A 13019-nucleotide genomic window follows, 5' to 3' on the forward strand; every position below is an offset into this window, starting at 1 on the left:
GGCTTCCTTCAGGTTCCAGATAAAATCTCACCTTCTGTAAGAAGTGTTTCCTGATACCACTTACGCTACAGCCTTCCCTCTATTGATCATCTCCTGCATGTATTATCTATCCTGCATGTATCTTGTTTACAAATAGTTGTTTGCATATCGTCTCCTCATTAAACTCTCTCTTACCTTTCTTTGTATCCTCAGTGCATAGCAGGGTGCCTGGCACATAGTTGGAGTTTAACAAATGCTTACTATCTCATTGGCTGACTGACCTACTGTGCATCAGGTTCTGTGAGAGGCTCTGGGGATACAGTATATGTACCCTAGTAAGCCAATGTGAACATATGAAAAGTAACTCAAAGTGATTTCATAGCAAGAAGAAACTTTAGAGTTTCTCTAACCTAACCACCTCATTTTCCAGATGAGGAAACTGAGTCCCATGGAGGTCACATAGGTAGCAAGCGGCAGATTTGAACCTAAATCCTCTGATTCCAAATGCAGTCCTGTTTGCACGGTAAGAATTCCACACAAATTAGCAAGTTGTGTGTGTGCTTCTCCTATCCAGTTCAACAATCGCCCCCAAGAGCTTCCTTTCTTTTTAATATCACAACAGTCCATGTCAGTTCTGGTTAAAGAACTCAGGAGGAAGAATACACTCAGAATCATGTGAAATCGCAGACTAAGCTTTACTGTTAAACACACCCACATCCCAAATGTCAGTGTCCAGTGGTAGCACCAAGACCCAGGGTAGTGTCGGAGAAAGAACAATCGACTTGGGCCTGAATCCTCCCCCTGTACCCAGTGCTGCATGACCCTGGGTGAGTCACTGAATTTCTCTCAGCCTAAGTTTCCTCACCTGCAAAAAGAGGATAACCCCTGTAGTACCTCCCTCACAGGGCTGTTGTGAGGAGGAAATCAGTCGTGGAGGCTGATGCTAGGCAAACCGGAAAGTGCAAATGTTCCCTGTTCCTAAAGGCTCTTTCAGCTTGGAGAGTGTCACCTGAAGAAGTATAGACATGTTCTGAAAAAATGACAGGTGAATGGAATGATTGCCCTATGATGAGTTACTCAGCACCACTTTAACATATGAGGTGTGACTGTAATGTAATGATATCCATTTCCATAAGCCATATACAAAAATCAGTCTCACTTTGTACTTCAGAAGGCAAATTTACACAGACCTATCACGAGGTTATAAATGTAGTGTTGAGGTTTTATTTTGTTTCTTAACTTATATTTGAATAACACTATGAAAAAATTGTTTTATCCTTACTTGGTCAACAACAAATTGACAGCCAAATACATGTCGATCTTTGTGATGCCCCACTGAGTTGGGCTTTTTTTTGGATCCTTAAGTAGCTTAAATAAATGCTGCCTGCCTGCTTTCCTCACATAAGTAAAAATGGGTAAAGAATAGTGACTCCCAAGAACTTTCATCACCAAAGCCAGACAGCACAAGTCCTCTTCATCCCATTTTACAGATGGAGCTCCTGAGACTCTGAGGGATGATGAAGTACCAGAGCATTTCCACACCCCTCTGTTCTTTCCTCCTTCACCACTTTCACCATCTATCCATCTGACTCTGTACTGATTGCATTCAGAGAGTTCCTCGTCTCCTTCCTCTTTCGCTATCTTTATCTTCCCACAACTTCCTCTTAGACGTCATCCTCTCCCTCTTTGTTCGTTCCTATCACCATTCCATTTTATTTCCTCTATACCTCCTTTGTTATTGTTGTTGTAAACAACATTTTGTTTTTTCCAATTACATGTAAAGATAGTTTTCAACATTCATTTTTATAAAATTTTAAGTTCTAGATTTTTGTCCTTCCCTCCCCTCCCCAAGACAACCAGAAATCTGACATAGCTTATACATGTACAGTCATAGTAAGCATATTTCCATGTCAGTCATGTTGTGAAAGAAAAAAAAAACAGAACAAAAGGGAAAAACCAGGGGGGAAAAAGTGAAAATAGTCTGCTTTGATCTGCATTCAGACTCCACAGCTCTTTCTCAGGATGGGGATGGCATTTTCCATCACGCGTCTTTTAGAATTGTCTTGGATCATTGTATTGCTGAGCAGAACAAAGTCAGTCATAGCTGACCATCACACAATGTTGCTGTTACTCTGTACAGTGTTCTCCTGCTTCTGCTCACTTCACTCAGCATCAGTTCACATATACACCTCCTTATTTGGAACAGAACTGATCCAAAGACCTCAAGGATGCTAGCAGTGTGCCTTCCACTAGCCAGCCACATTGCTAGGCAGGACAGATCTTCCAAGTTCTGCCTCCATGGTTTATTTCCAGACTGTGAGGTGAGCAGACTAGCAGAGAAAAATCTTTGGGAAGTTGAGGAAAAGGAAGGTGGGTGTAGAGCAAGTGGAGTCCTGTGGCTGGGTCATCACTTGGCAGCTCCTCCATGCGAGTCACCAGTCGTTTCACTAGGGCATCCTTAGTAGAGTTTACATTTGTTGTCCTGAGTTCTGGTTGTCTCATCATCTCCCTTTGCTACCTTGTGGCTACCACAGTGCCATAACCATGGGGGGAGGGGAGTGGGTAATACTAAGCATGCGCCAGCCATCCCGATGTGCCAGAGATCTTAGAGCCAGCTCTGGGAGCAGCTCTCCCAGGCTCCGAGGCCCTTTCATTGGTGCACAGATAACGCTCTTTCCTTCTTCCTTTTGACATTTACTTCCCAGAGGGTAGAGGGAGGGAAAGCAGATGTTACTGGGGACGTGATCATCCTAACCCTCTTGCATTCTCTCTGGGGTGCTACCTCACATGTTCCAGTGGCACTTCTTGGTGGGGCCCCACTCTTATTAGGGCCAGTCAGGCTCTCTCCCTTCTACCCCTCTCTAGCTCTCAATACCCAGTGGGAAAAAAATCAAATAGCCATTTCCCTCCCCCCAACTCTGGCCACTTTGTTTTCCATGGCTTTTTTCTGTGTTAAATTGTCCTGGAGCTCTGGATAATATGGGCAAGAGAGAAAAAAACATTTAAGTTTTAAAAGGATATTCCTTAAACCCCCCTGACTAGTAAGTACTTCATGGCCTATGGGAACAGAGTCCAATCGGAAAGATTTTTTTTTTAGTCATCAAGATAAAGGTGAAAATAGTGCCCTATATTTTAGGCTAAGAGGAAAAATTTGAGTAAAAGAATCCCTTTGTAAAATTTTTATCTGTTTTTCAAAGACATTGGCAGAGAGGCACAGAGAGGAGAATGATATTCCCTAGCCAAAAAGAACCAGGCAGCCTTAGTTTAAGATCTGGAAGATGAAATTTGTCATCCCTTTTGTGAAAGTCTCAGTTTGTTTAGTACAACAGGTTCTAAATAAATAAATAAATGCAGTGTTGATGAAAACATTTATCCGGCTTGCTTTTAGAAGAGAATCCAGGGGCTGATTAATAATAAGAAGAGAGCTGTCACAACAGTAGCCAGTGACAAAAACTCTTAAGGACTTAGTCTTTTTGGCGAAAAAAAAGAAAAGAAAAACGCTATCTTGTGGAGAAAGATGTGACCCTATTTTCTACTTCTTTCTACTTTCTACTTCTAGCCCAAAGATGAATGAAAGCTCTATTGCCTTCATACCAGAGTCATTTCTTTCCCACTCTATCCCCGATCCCGCTTAAAATTGTTGTTGTGTTAGGCTATTTTGTACTTTTGAGAGTTAAAATGATGAAAGATCTTTTGTAAGTTCAAAACACTCTGAAATATATATTCATGCACATAGTAGGTTCTCAATTAATATTTATTAAATGAAGATCTGGCCTATCTGAATAGATTGCATTGATCCTCATTTCCACTAGGATATTTTAATTAGTTACCATTCACAGGCCTACTTTACAGGGTTTTTTCTTCATTCAATTTATTCAGTTTTACATGGCTGAAAAATGGACAGTTTAAGCCACATTAGTAAGATAGCCATTTTGGTCTGACCAGTTTCTAATTTTGAACAGTTGAACAGTTTTTAAAAAGTAATTTTCTGATTTATGAGTCCATTGTTTCCGGTGTGTGTATATGTCTATGTATGTATGTATATTTGGTCCATTATAGTAGCCGTGTTAAAAAAATGTGCCACTTTTAGTATACAAGCTTTGTGACTAGGGGTGGAGTGGGGGAAGGGAGGGGAAACTAGGTATCAGAATATGAACAAGAAAAACAAAAGAATGAGAAAAGAAAAAGCAGAACAGATAAAGAAGGAGTAGGATAAGTGAGTGCTTTACAAATGAAAGCAGATGTATGAAATTACAAGCTGTCGGATCGCAACGGAAATGAAGATGATAAAGTGGTTCCCTGCACAGATTATAATTATTCATTTTGCCCAGTCCTGCATCCTTTCCCCATAATCCTCATGGGGGAGGGTGAAGGAAGGTACAGCAAAGAGATGATGCTTCCAACATGAGAGGGAAGGCTGAGAATCCGGAATGTCTCCGTAGCCAGAAGACAATTGCTTATTTTTGCAGTTTGGACTGATCCTGTTCACTTGCCGTTATTTTCTGTGCTTTCAAAGACATTTTTTCAGCTAACTGTCTGATTGATGAAAAGGACTGCGTTGTAACAAAAGTAACCGTAAAGTTTCTTTACAATCAGTATTGTTGGAGGCAGCCCGTATACTACACAGAAAAAGCATCATTAATAGGCTCTGCTTTGACAGCCGCAGCAGATGGATGGCCTGAATTTAGATGGTGCAGAAGAAATGGAGTAGTTTACACAGACCTGCCTAAAAAGATGTGTTTAATAATTGCACTCATAATTAGGTTGATTTTAACAGAAATGACAATCTCATAGGCAGCTAGACTTAAAAGGAAACTGTTATTACATTCAAATTCTATGAGAAGTATCACATAGGTATTCACCTAAATCTCATGTTTACCAGGAAAAAACAAATACATTTGAGGAGACATTTTAATAGGTCTGCATTCTCATGGCTTTAAGTAGGATTTTATACGTAGCAAAACTAGAGACACAAAGCACAAAAGTATAGAAAGAGCAAAAACTCTAGGTCTCTTTTATAGTTTGGTATGTTTCCATCTACCTGCCGCACCCTAAAAATGACATCTTAAGCCATTACTACAACTAAAGAGTATTAAAAAGCCATATCATCAGTTCAAGGTGCTGCTTGAACGAATACTGAAGGGCCTGAGAAGGGGGCTTGCCCTGTGATTTCCTTAGCGTTGAGGGGTTTCCAGGGAAGGCCTCCCACTCCCAGTGCCACTCTGCACTGTACAGCCTTCGCAAGGTGTCCGGAGCACAAAGAAGCTCAGTGACTCCCCCAGGGCCACACAGACACATGACTCGAACCCAGGTATTCCTAGCTCCTGTTAGCCCAGATTACCTCAAGAGGGACGTGTTTAAGGGGTGAAAACCCAATCACCGAGTCCTTTTATCAATTAAAAAAAAGTTAAATGACTTTTGAAGATTGCCTTTGCTTTCTTTTACTCTAAATCAGATATTATAAATTCAATCATACTAAAAAGTAAAAAAAGAAAAAAACTTTAGCCGGAATATATTCCATTGATGTCACTACTTTGCCTTTTTTTAGTGATCTCCAGTAACTATCAAACCTGCCTTGGACTTCTGATGCATTACCCACCAATTGGGGATGTACATTCACTTATCCTCAGGGCCCTTTTCCTTCGAGACCCAAAGGTAAGTCTTCTGGTTAATTGTTGATGTGGGGAGGGCCCTCATTTTCACATGATGTAGATAACTCCTATAAAGTTTACCCCTGAGTTGATGATAAACATTTGTCTAAAGTTTGTAGACCAAAAAGAGAAGCTGTCACTGACTTCAGAGACCAAAGATGCCACAGTTAATGGTATCGAAGGGTGTTGTGTGAAATGGGAGAATAAGTCTTGGTTTCCTCCAAAGGGCCTGGTTATGCCATTGTGCAGTGCTGCTAACTCAAACAGATCGTTCCCAACGACCTCCCCATACAGCCACATCTCATCTTTGGCGTCCCTCACAGGGGACCACGTGCCAAAGTAGAGCCTGGAGGGCAATAGGAAGACCAACAAACTCTATCTGGAAAACAGACCATCACTCGCTGTTCGCATTTACTGGATACTAAAACCCTGAATTTATTTGATCCAAAGATTATGCTTTTCTAAATCTTAGAGTTAGCAGTATTTCAAATGGATATTTAAACAGGCTCCAAAGCAGATTTGTCCTATGAAAGATGATAGCATTGCACAGAAATTTTCTTTACACTTCATAGAAAAAGTGTGCACTTTTACAACTAATGTTATATTTCTTGAAAATAAGAACATTTAATGATCTTAAAAAAAATCTGTGAATCCTTGCTGTTTTTTGAGCCAAACAAAAATATTGGATGAAGTGAGAGAGAGAGAAAGAGAGTGAGTGCTCAAAACCGAATCTAAGGATGCCAGGCATTGGATGATAATCGCAGCCTTTGGATCTTTGGCAGACCCCCCAAAACAGTTGTGCTGGCAGCTTTAGAATTGTCTTTGAGTCAGTCTGTCAGTTGGTTATGCTGCCAAAGCCGTCTCCGAGCTACCCTGGCCTCGAAGTTCAGGGCCCTTTAGATTCTGAAAGATTGCTTCACTTTCATCACTAGCTGACTCCTGTCCTTGCATCAGTCCTCCATTCTTTCTTTTATGGATTCAAAAATATTGTCTCCTCATACCTATAGCTATTTTCTGCAGAAATATATATTTTGCATCATTTCTTTTACATACAGAAATTTCTTTGAGCATCAGAAATATAATCCATCTTTTCTGTGATAGATCAGAAGTGCATGTAGTTTTTGAAAGATTTAGGTGGTGGCCTATGAAATCAGTCCCAAATCTATTTTCCTGTATTTTGGTTACAGACAACAATATTAAGAGATATTTGTAAAAAGGAGAATAAAGGTAGAAGGGAGAGTCAGTGCTAAACCACCAAATTTGAAATCCTACCTGTGTAGTTTTGTTTTTTTTTTAATTCAGTAGAAAAAAAAAGAGTGTGTCTTAGCTAAAACCATCTCTCTTGGTAATTTGTTCCCTAGAATAATGGAGTTCTGCTTCTCATGAATCGCTCACCTTGTTGCAGGATCCTGCGTGGGTCCATCAGTATTATTAGTGAATCCAGGCGCTTTTTCATGTTTCTGTGGCTTTAATAGAATACTTTTCACGAGCATAGAAATAGTGTACATATTATGACAAGAGGATAATAATGTAAAATCCAGAGGAAGTGACTCAACAAAGTACAATTAAATCTTCCTTTAACAGCCTCTTAACAAAGGGAATTCCCTCATTCATCCCTGATATTGAACCAAAATACTCAGCAGTCTTACAGAGTAAAAGACCTTAAGCATGAAAGTCAGAGTCTAATCTGTAAGCTTTGGGGAAGACCCAAGGAATGAGGTGAAAGGAAACCGACTGAGCTCGGTCCATTGCACTGACATTCATGAAGTGCTGATAGGGTAAAGGCAAGAAAAATAAAAACAGACAAACCCTGCACTAATATGGGGACCCAAAATAAGTCAAAATAGCAAGGGAGGCGCTTGGGTTCCATGCCTATATTAGGAACTAGCCCATTGCAAGCATTCCCTAAATGAAAACTAGTAGCAAAAAAAAGCAAATGGAATCCATCAGACTAAAAATATCCCAAGGAATGGATAAGCTATCCATTTGTTTGTAAAGTGGAATGTGATCATTCTTAACTCTTAACAGAACTAATTTGATGGCGAAGCTTTTCTAGCTCTAGAGTATGTACTATCCAAGTACAAGAGCTATAGGATAAGTTTACCTTAATTTATAGGAAAACATAAGAAAAAAGGGTAATCTAGCCAAGAAATAATAACCAGCTAGCATTTACGTAGAGCTTTAAGGTTTGCAAAGCATTTTATAAATATTACCTCATTTTTATCCTCACAAGAACCCTGAGAGGCTGGTGCTGTTATTATCCCTATTTTACAGAAAAGGAAACTGAGGCAGGTATCCGTTAAGTGACTTTCCCAGAGTCCCATGACTAGTGTCTGAGACTGGATTTCAATTCAGATCTTTCTGACTCCAGGCCCAGAGTGCTGTCCACTGTGTTAGCTGTGTTACCTGGCTGCCAACAAGTGATACTTTGCCTCAGTTTTTAGTAATTACTAATTTCAGACTAATTTCAAATTGCTAATTGTAGATCAGTAGGACTGAAAAAAATTCATCTATTTCCCCACAGAAGACACCTATGTATAAGTGAAATAACAAAAAGGAAGATTAAGATTAGTTATACAAATCTCCCATCAGTGAATTGTTCAAAGATGAGATTTGGAGGATGAAATCACGACCACCTCTGTACCAGGTACAAGTGGCAGTCAGGATAAGAGCACTTTGCAGTGTGACACTGTAATGACAGCATTTTTGCCCTGTAGCTATCCCCAAACACCAGAAGACACTGATAAATTGAGAACATATGAGTTTTTTAAATATAGGTTTAATTGGTTTTCATTTTTTAGCAGAAATTTGCCAGTTATTTGGCAAATGCTGCTTATTCAAACAAACTAAAATTAGTAGTTATTATAGACTTCAGTCAGAGCAATTGTATATTTCTCTGTCCCCCTAACAAATTTCATAGAATCTCAGTTGGACTAGGTCTCAGCAACCATCTAGTCCAACCTGTGTGAGGAAGCTGGGTGGCGCTGTGGATAGAGCAGGCCTGGAGTCAGGACTGGGTCAAATCCAGACTTAGACACTCACTAGAAGTACGGCTCTGTTTGCCTGAGTTTCTTACAGGGAGAATAATAATGCCACCCACCTCTCAGGGTTTTCACAAGGATCAGATGAGATCTTTGTCAAGCTCTTAGCACAGCACCTGGCACATAGTAGGCACTTTGTAAATGTTTGTTCTCCTCCCTTCCCCTGTCCCCCATACCTCTAAAACATCCCTGACAAGTGGTCCTTTGCTTGAAGACCCCCAGTGACAGGGTTTCTTCTTGAAACCAGTTCTGAACACTTGTTCTGAATAGTCACTTTTTCTTTATATCAAGACTAAATAGATTGTGTAGTTGGAAGAGAAGAGAATTAGGCATCGTGAGCTTGCCATGCCCAGCTCTTTCAGCCAGTCGTCGTGTGACAGCTAAAGCGCCTAATCGTCCTCAGTGGGCCTGTTTGTGTAGCTTCCCTCCCAGGTGTGCCCAGAACATAACACAGTATCCCGACGGGGTGTGAGCAGGGCAGAGGACAGCGTCCAGAGAACTGGACCTCTGCAGAGGGGCCCACGGCCTCGATGCTTTGTGGCTGCCTTGTCATGCTGTTGTCTCTTGTTGGGCTTGCTGCTGGTGTTGAACCATAATGCAGTGTAACGTCATTTGGAATTAAAATATTTCTTGATGTATTTTAGTAAAACTGGTCAAAATTAATTAACTCTTTTGAAAGTCATTATGTAACGACAAACAAGGAATGCCAGAGGGTATGGATGAAAGTTTAAAACAGTCTATGAAAAGATTAAAAATAGCTAAAGCAGTAGGACCTAGAAGTACTCTAAGGTATATCTGAGGATTGAGATGTGGGATTTAATACAGCAGTCTGCCAAAAGATGTCCGAGTAACTAACCTAAGGCAGATTAATCGAGTAGCATCAAGGAAGGACTTTGGTGTCTCCTCAGGGCCACAGGAGCTCTTGGAGCCACAACAAGGTGGAGAAAGGAAGAAATATGTCCCTGGAAAGCTTGGCGGCAAAGTAGAAATACGGAGACCTTAAGGAATACTGTCTTACCAATTAATCTATTGTTCTATATACTTAATGAATGAACTAGTATCACTCATACCAGGGGCAGAGGGAGCACCAAGGGTTCACTGAATAATAAAAGACGTCAAGCTCATCCTGCTACCAGATGAGGTTTCTAAACACCGCCCCCCATCTTCTGTTCCAAGGCTGTCTGCCTGCCTTGTTTCTTCTCATCTTTCCATCTTTATCTCTACTTTTTGCCTCTTCTAATTCCTAATTGCCTAATACCATGTTGCGGGTAAGAAATCGATCATTTCTGAAATACTTTAGACAGAGGAATGAAGTTACTATCACTCCTTCCTTTTCTGACAGTAGATAGTGTGAAAGTATTGTCTTTACTCCTTATCTTTGTCGCTTAGTGGGCATAGGAATGGGATGGGTAAGAAAGATAACACGTGAAACGTGGGCAGTCATGAAGTGCTTAGAGTGAATCATAAGATAAAAACATTGGAACTAGTGCCCAAAATATTTGTAACAAACTACATGGTTAAAATCTTCTAAATACTATGGAATCTTTGTGTAGACTCTCAGTACATATAGTTGAGCATGAGACAAGAAATAAAAATTTATCCATGCACTGAAAGATAGTAATATGTTGTTTTAGTCTTGGAATTAAGTGGCGGGGGCATGGGCAGGGTGGGATTCTATGAGATTGAACCACAGGAATTAGACATTCTGAATCTTGGTCATTGGAATTCTCCTAGCAAGCTTTTATCTTTGAAAAGAAAACTATTTGAGCCTGTGGTAAAATAATGAATGGAACTTCATATACTTAGGTAGTCTGAATGTTGTTTGAGGTTTATGAAAATCTATTCTGTAGGAAGAAATGGGATGGCAAACACGTACTACTATATGAAAAATTGTCACAGACTCTTGGACCCCATATATTATAAATATGGTTTGTAGGCTTCTCTTGTCAGCCTCCTGTCCTAATTGTCTCATTTTCTTTTCTTTGGTCATATCACTAGCGCAGAATAGATTTTCAAACAGAATCTCTTGGTTAAACTAGAGGGAGAGGAGGGCCAGTTGAAAAATATGAAGTGATTAAAAAACAGAGTTCCAACCAGAGTTGTTCAAATAAAAAAAAATTTTAAAACCCAATTAGAAACAAAAGTCATAGAAAATGTGAACATATTGTGTTCCTTAAATAACCAGATGTTCCTTCTCTCCTGAAGGCAGTAAGGGCTAGGAATAAAAGGTTTAAAACTATTGTTTTAAGTTAACTGTGAATTTTGCAAATCTGTTTTTACCCTTTAGCAAATAAAATTCTAATACAGCAACATAAGCAAAGTAATTTTCATCATTGGGCGTTCTTATTTGTATGTTGTTGTGTGTGTTGAAGTGTTAACCTTATCACAATGACTTATTACAAATGAAATACAGTACATAAAAAATTACCATTGTAGATTCCATGCTAGGAACTTGCCAACTCTCCTTTGTCAGTCTTGGAGGCTCAAATGTTTCTGAAGAAATATGCCTCCTAAGTTGGTAAGCAGCCCTTTTGCTGGGGCGTGTTACTGTTTGCAGAGGAAACTAGTTAGAAATAAGGCAGTTTAATTTCACAGAGCCATTCGCGTATATATAAACTGACTATAAAAATATATAATGTGCACTGTGATTATACTTGTCCAATTCAAATAGGGCCTCCATGTTTGAGATGATACTAACTTTCGTTTCTTTATCTGAATTGTAAAATGTCAGATTTTAAGAAAGTAACTCAATTAAACATTTACTCACAATGCAAAAATGAAAATTGTATGTATATATGTGTGTATATATACATGTGTGTATATATACGTACATAATATGAATGGAAATGCACGTGACAACATCAGTAGCATTGAATGACTTCAGCAAAATGAGTCTTGTGCAGAAATTAGTGCTTCAGTAAGTAAATATTCTAAAAATGGAGAAGGTCAGAGGAAATTTAATTTAATTCCTGCTTTTAACTTAGTGGTGTCTAAGCAGTAGTGACTCCCCAAATACATAGATCCCTGGCTATTTGAACAATGTTCATAGAATGTCAGTTTAATGATCTTTTCATGATGCTGCTTTACCTGCCAGAGACTTCTGAGGGCCTGAAAGACTGACCGCTTGGTTGGTCTATCGGTACAGAGGCTTCCTTTTCCTTCTATTTTTAATCGGTCTCCCCTCTTCCTCCCCCCCAAAAAAATGGTTTCTAATGCCTCCTTAGTTGAGGATAGTACCAGAGAGCTGGAAATTTACTTGATAATTGACATTATGAGAATTTGTTTTGTTCGTGCTTTTTTTGTTAGATTGTTCTCATAACGAAGATATGAAGGGAAAAATAGTTCCTGATGTTGCTGCTAACATTACCATTCTTTAAGCATCATATTACACGTAACCCATCAGAAATTTATTTCATCAATATTTGGGGTTTTGCTAATAATCAGATATATTTTTATATCCAAACCACTAAGCACATGTTTTGATTACAGATAAATACCCAAGAAAGTTTTGTTTATGAATTCATCCAACTTTTAATAATTACAGAGATTAACAACAATAATATGAAAAGTGCAAAATTGAACTAAATGGTTTTTATTGACCATATTTTTCATTAAGAAGTATGACCATGTATTTCTCTACCCCAATTCATATTATAAGTCCCTTAAATAATTTTATATTTGTTTTGTTACATTTTAAATATTTTTCAATCATACTTAATTTGTTTTGCCAGAAATGTTGTGTTCAGTCAGACTAGATTGATTTCAGTAAGGTAATGAAATATTCTTGAAATTATAATTCTAGTTAAAAGTTAATATTCTATTCTTCCTCAGGCAACTATATTACCTAGTGTCTTAAATGGCTATATTAAAAACATAAGAATATCAAAGTTTAAGAACTTCCGGGGTAGGGAGGGGAGGTTATAGTATACTCCTTTAAACCTAAGTTACTCTCTTAGAGTATGTGAGATACTTAAAGAGACTTAAGCATCCTCACAGTTCACTTTAGCAGACAGTTGTTAAGGACCTACTATGTGTCAAGCACTGTGGTAGGTGTTGGCAATACAAAGAAAAAAATGAAACAGTCCTTCCAGAATAAAAAGTGACTATTTAAAGTAGGTTCCTGGGTTTTTAGTTGAAGAAGAAAACTCTAGAGGTAGTGAAATATGACTGTGCTGAATGTGGTTTGAAATAAATAGACCATGGCTATGATTTGGAAATCTTTGTTTATAGAAACAAGGTAGTATTTACATTAGCAGAATCTGACCTGCCGTCCTACCCCAGGGAGGGAAATGTGTTATTGCTCAGTCACGTCTGACTCTTCATGACCCCATGGACCCTATGCACCAGA

At 39.0% G+C, this 13019-nt stretch overlaps 1 protein-coding gene across 7 annotated transcripts in view; it reads left to right on the forward strand.

Moving 5' to 3' along the window:
* The window catches only part of TBC1D5 (TBC1 domain family member 5), a 635464-nt gene that overhangs the window by 507914 nt on the left and 114531 nt on the right, over positions 1–13019 (forward strand). For all 7 annotated transcript variants that reach the window (XM_036758387.1, XM_036758382.1, XM_036758384.1 and 4 more), the window contains one exon: positions 5528–5634. In XM_036758387.1, coding sequence (XP_036614282.1) covers positions 5528–5634 — 107 coding nt within the window. The remainder of the gene's footprint in view (positions 1–5527; positions 5635–13019) is intronic.

The sequence above is a fragment of the Trichosurus vulpecula genome, chromosome 5, assembly GCF_011100635.1.
Source record: "Trichosurus vulpecula isolate mTriVul1 chromosome 5, mTriVul1.pri, whole genome shotgun sequence".
Classification (NCBI taxonomy): Eukaryota; Metazoa; Chordata; class Mammalia; order Diprotodontia; family Phalangeridae; genus Trichosurus; species Trichosurus vulpecula.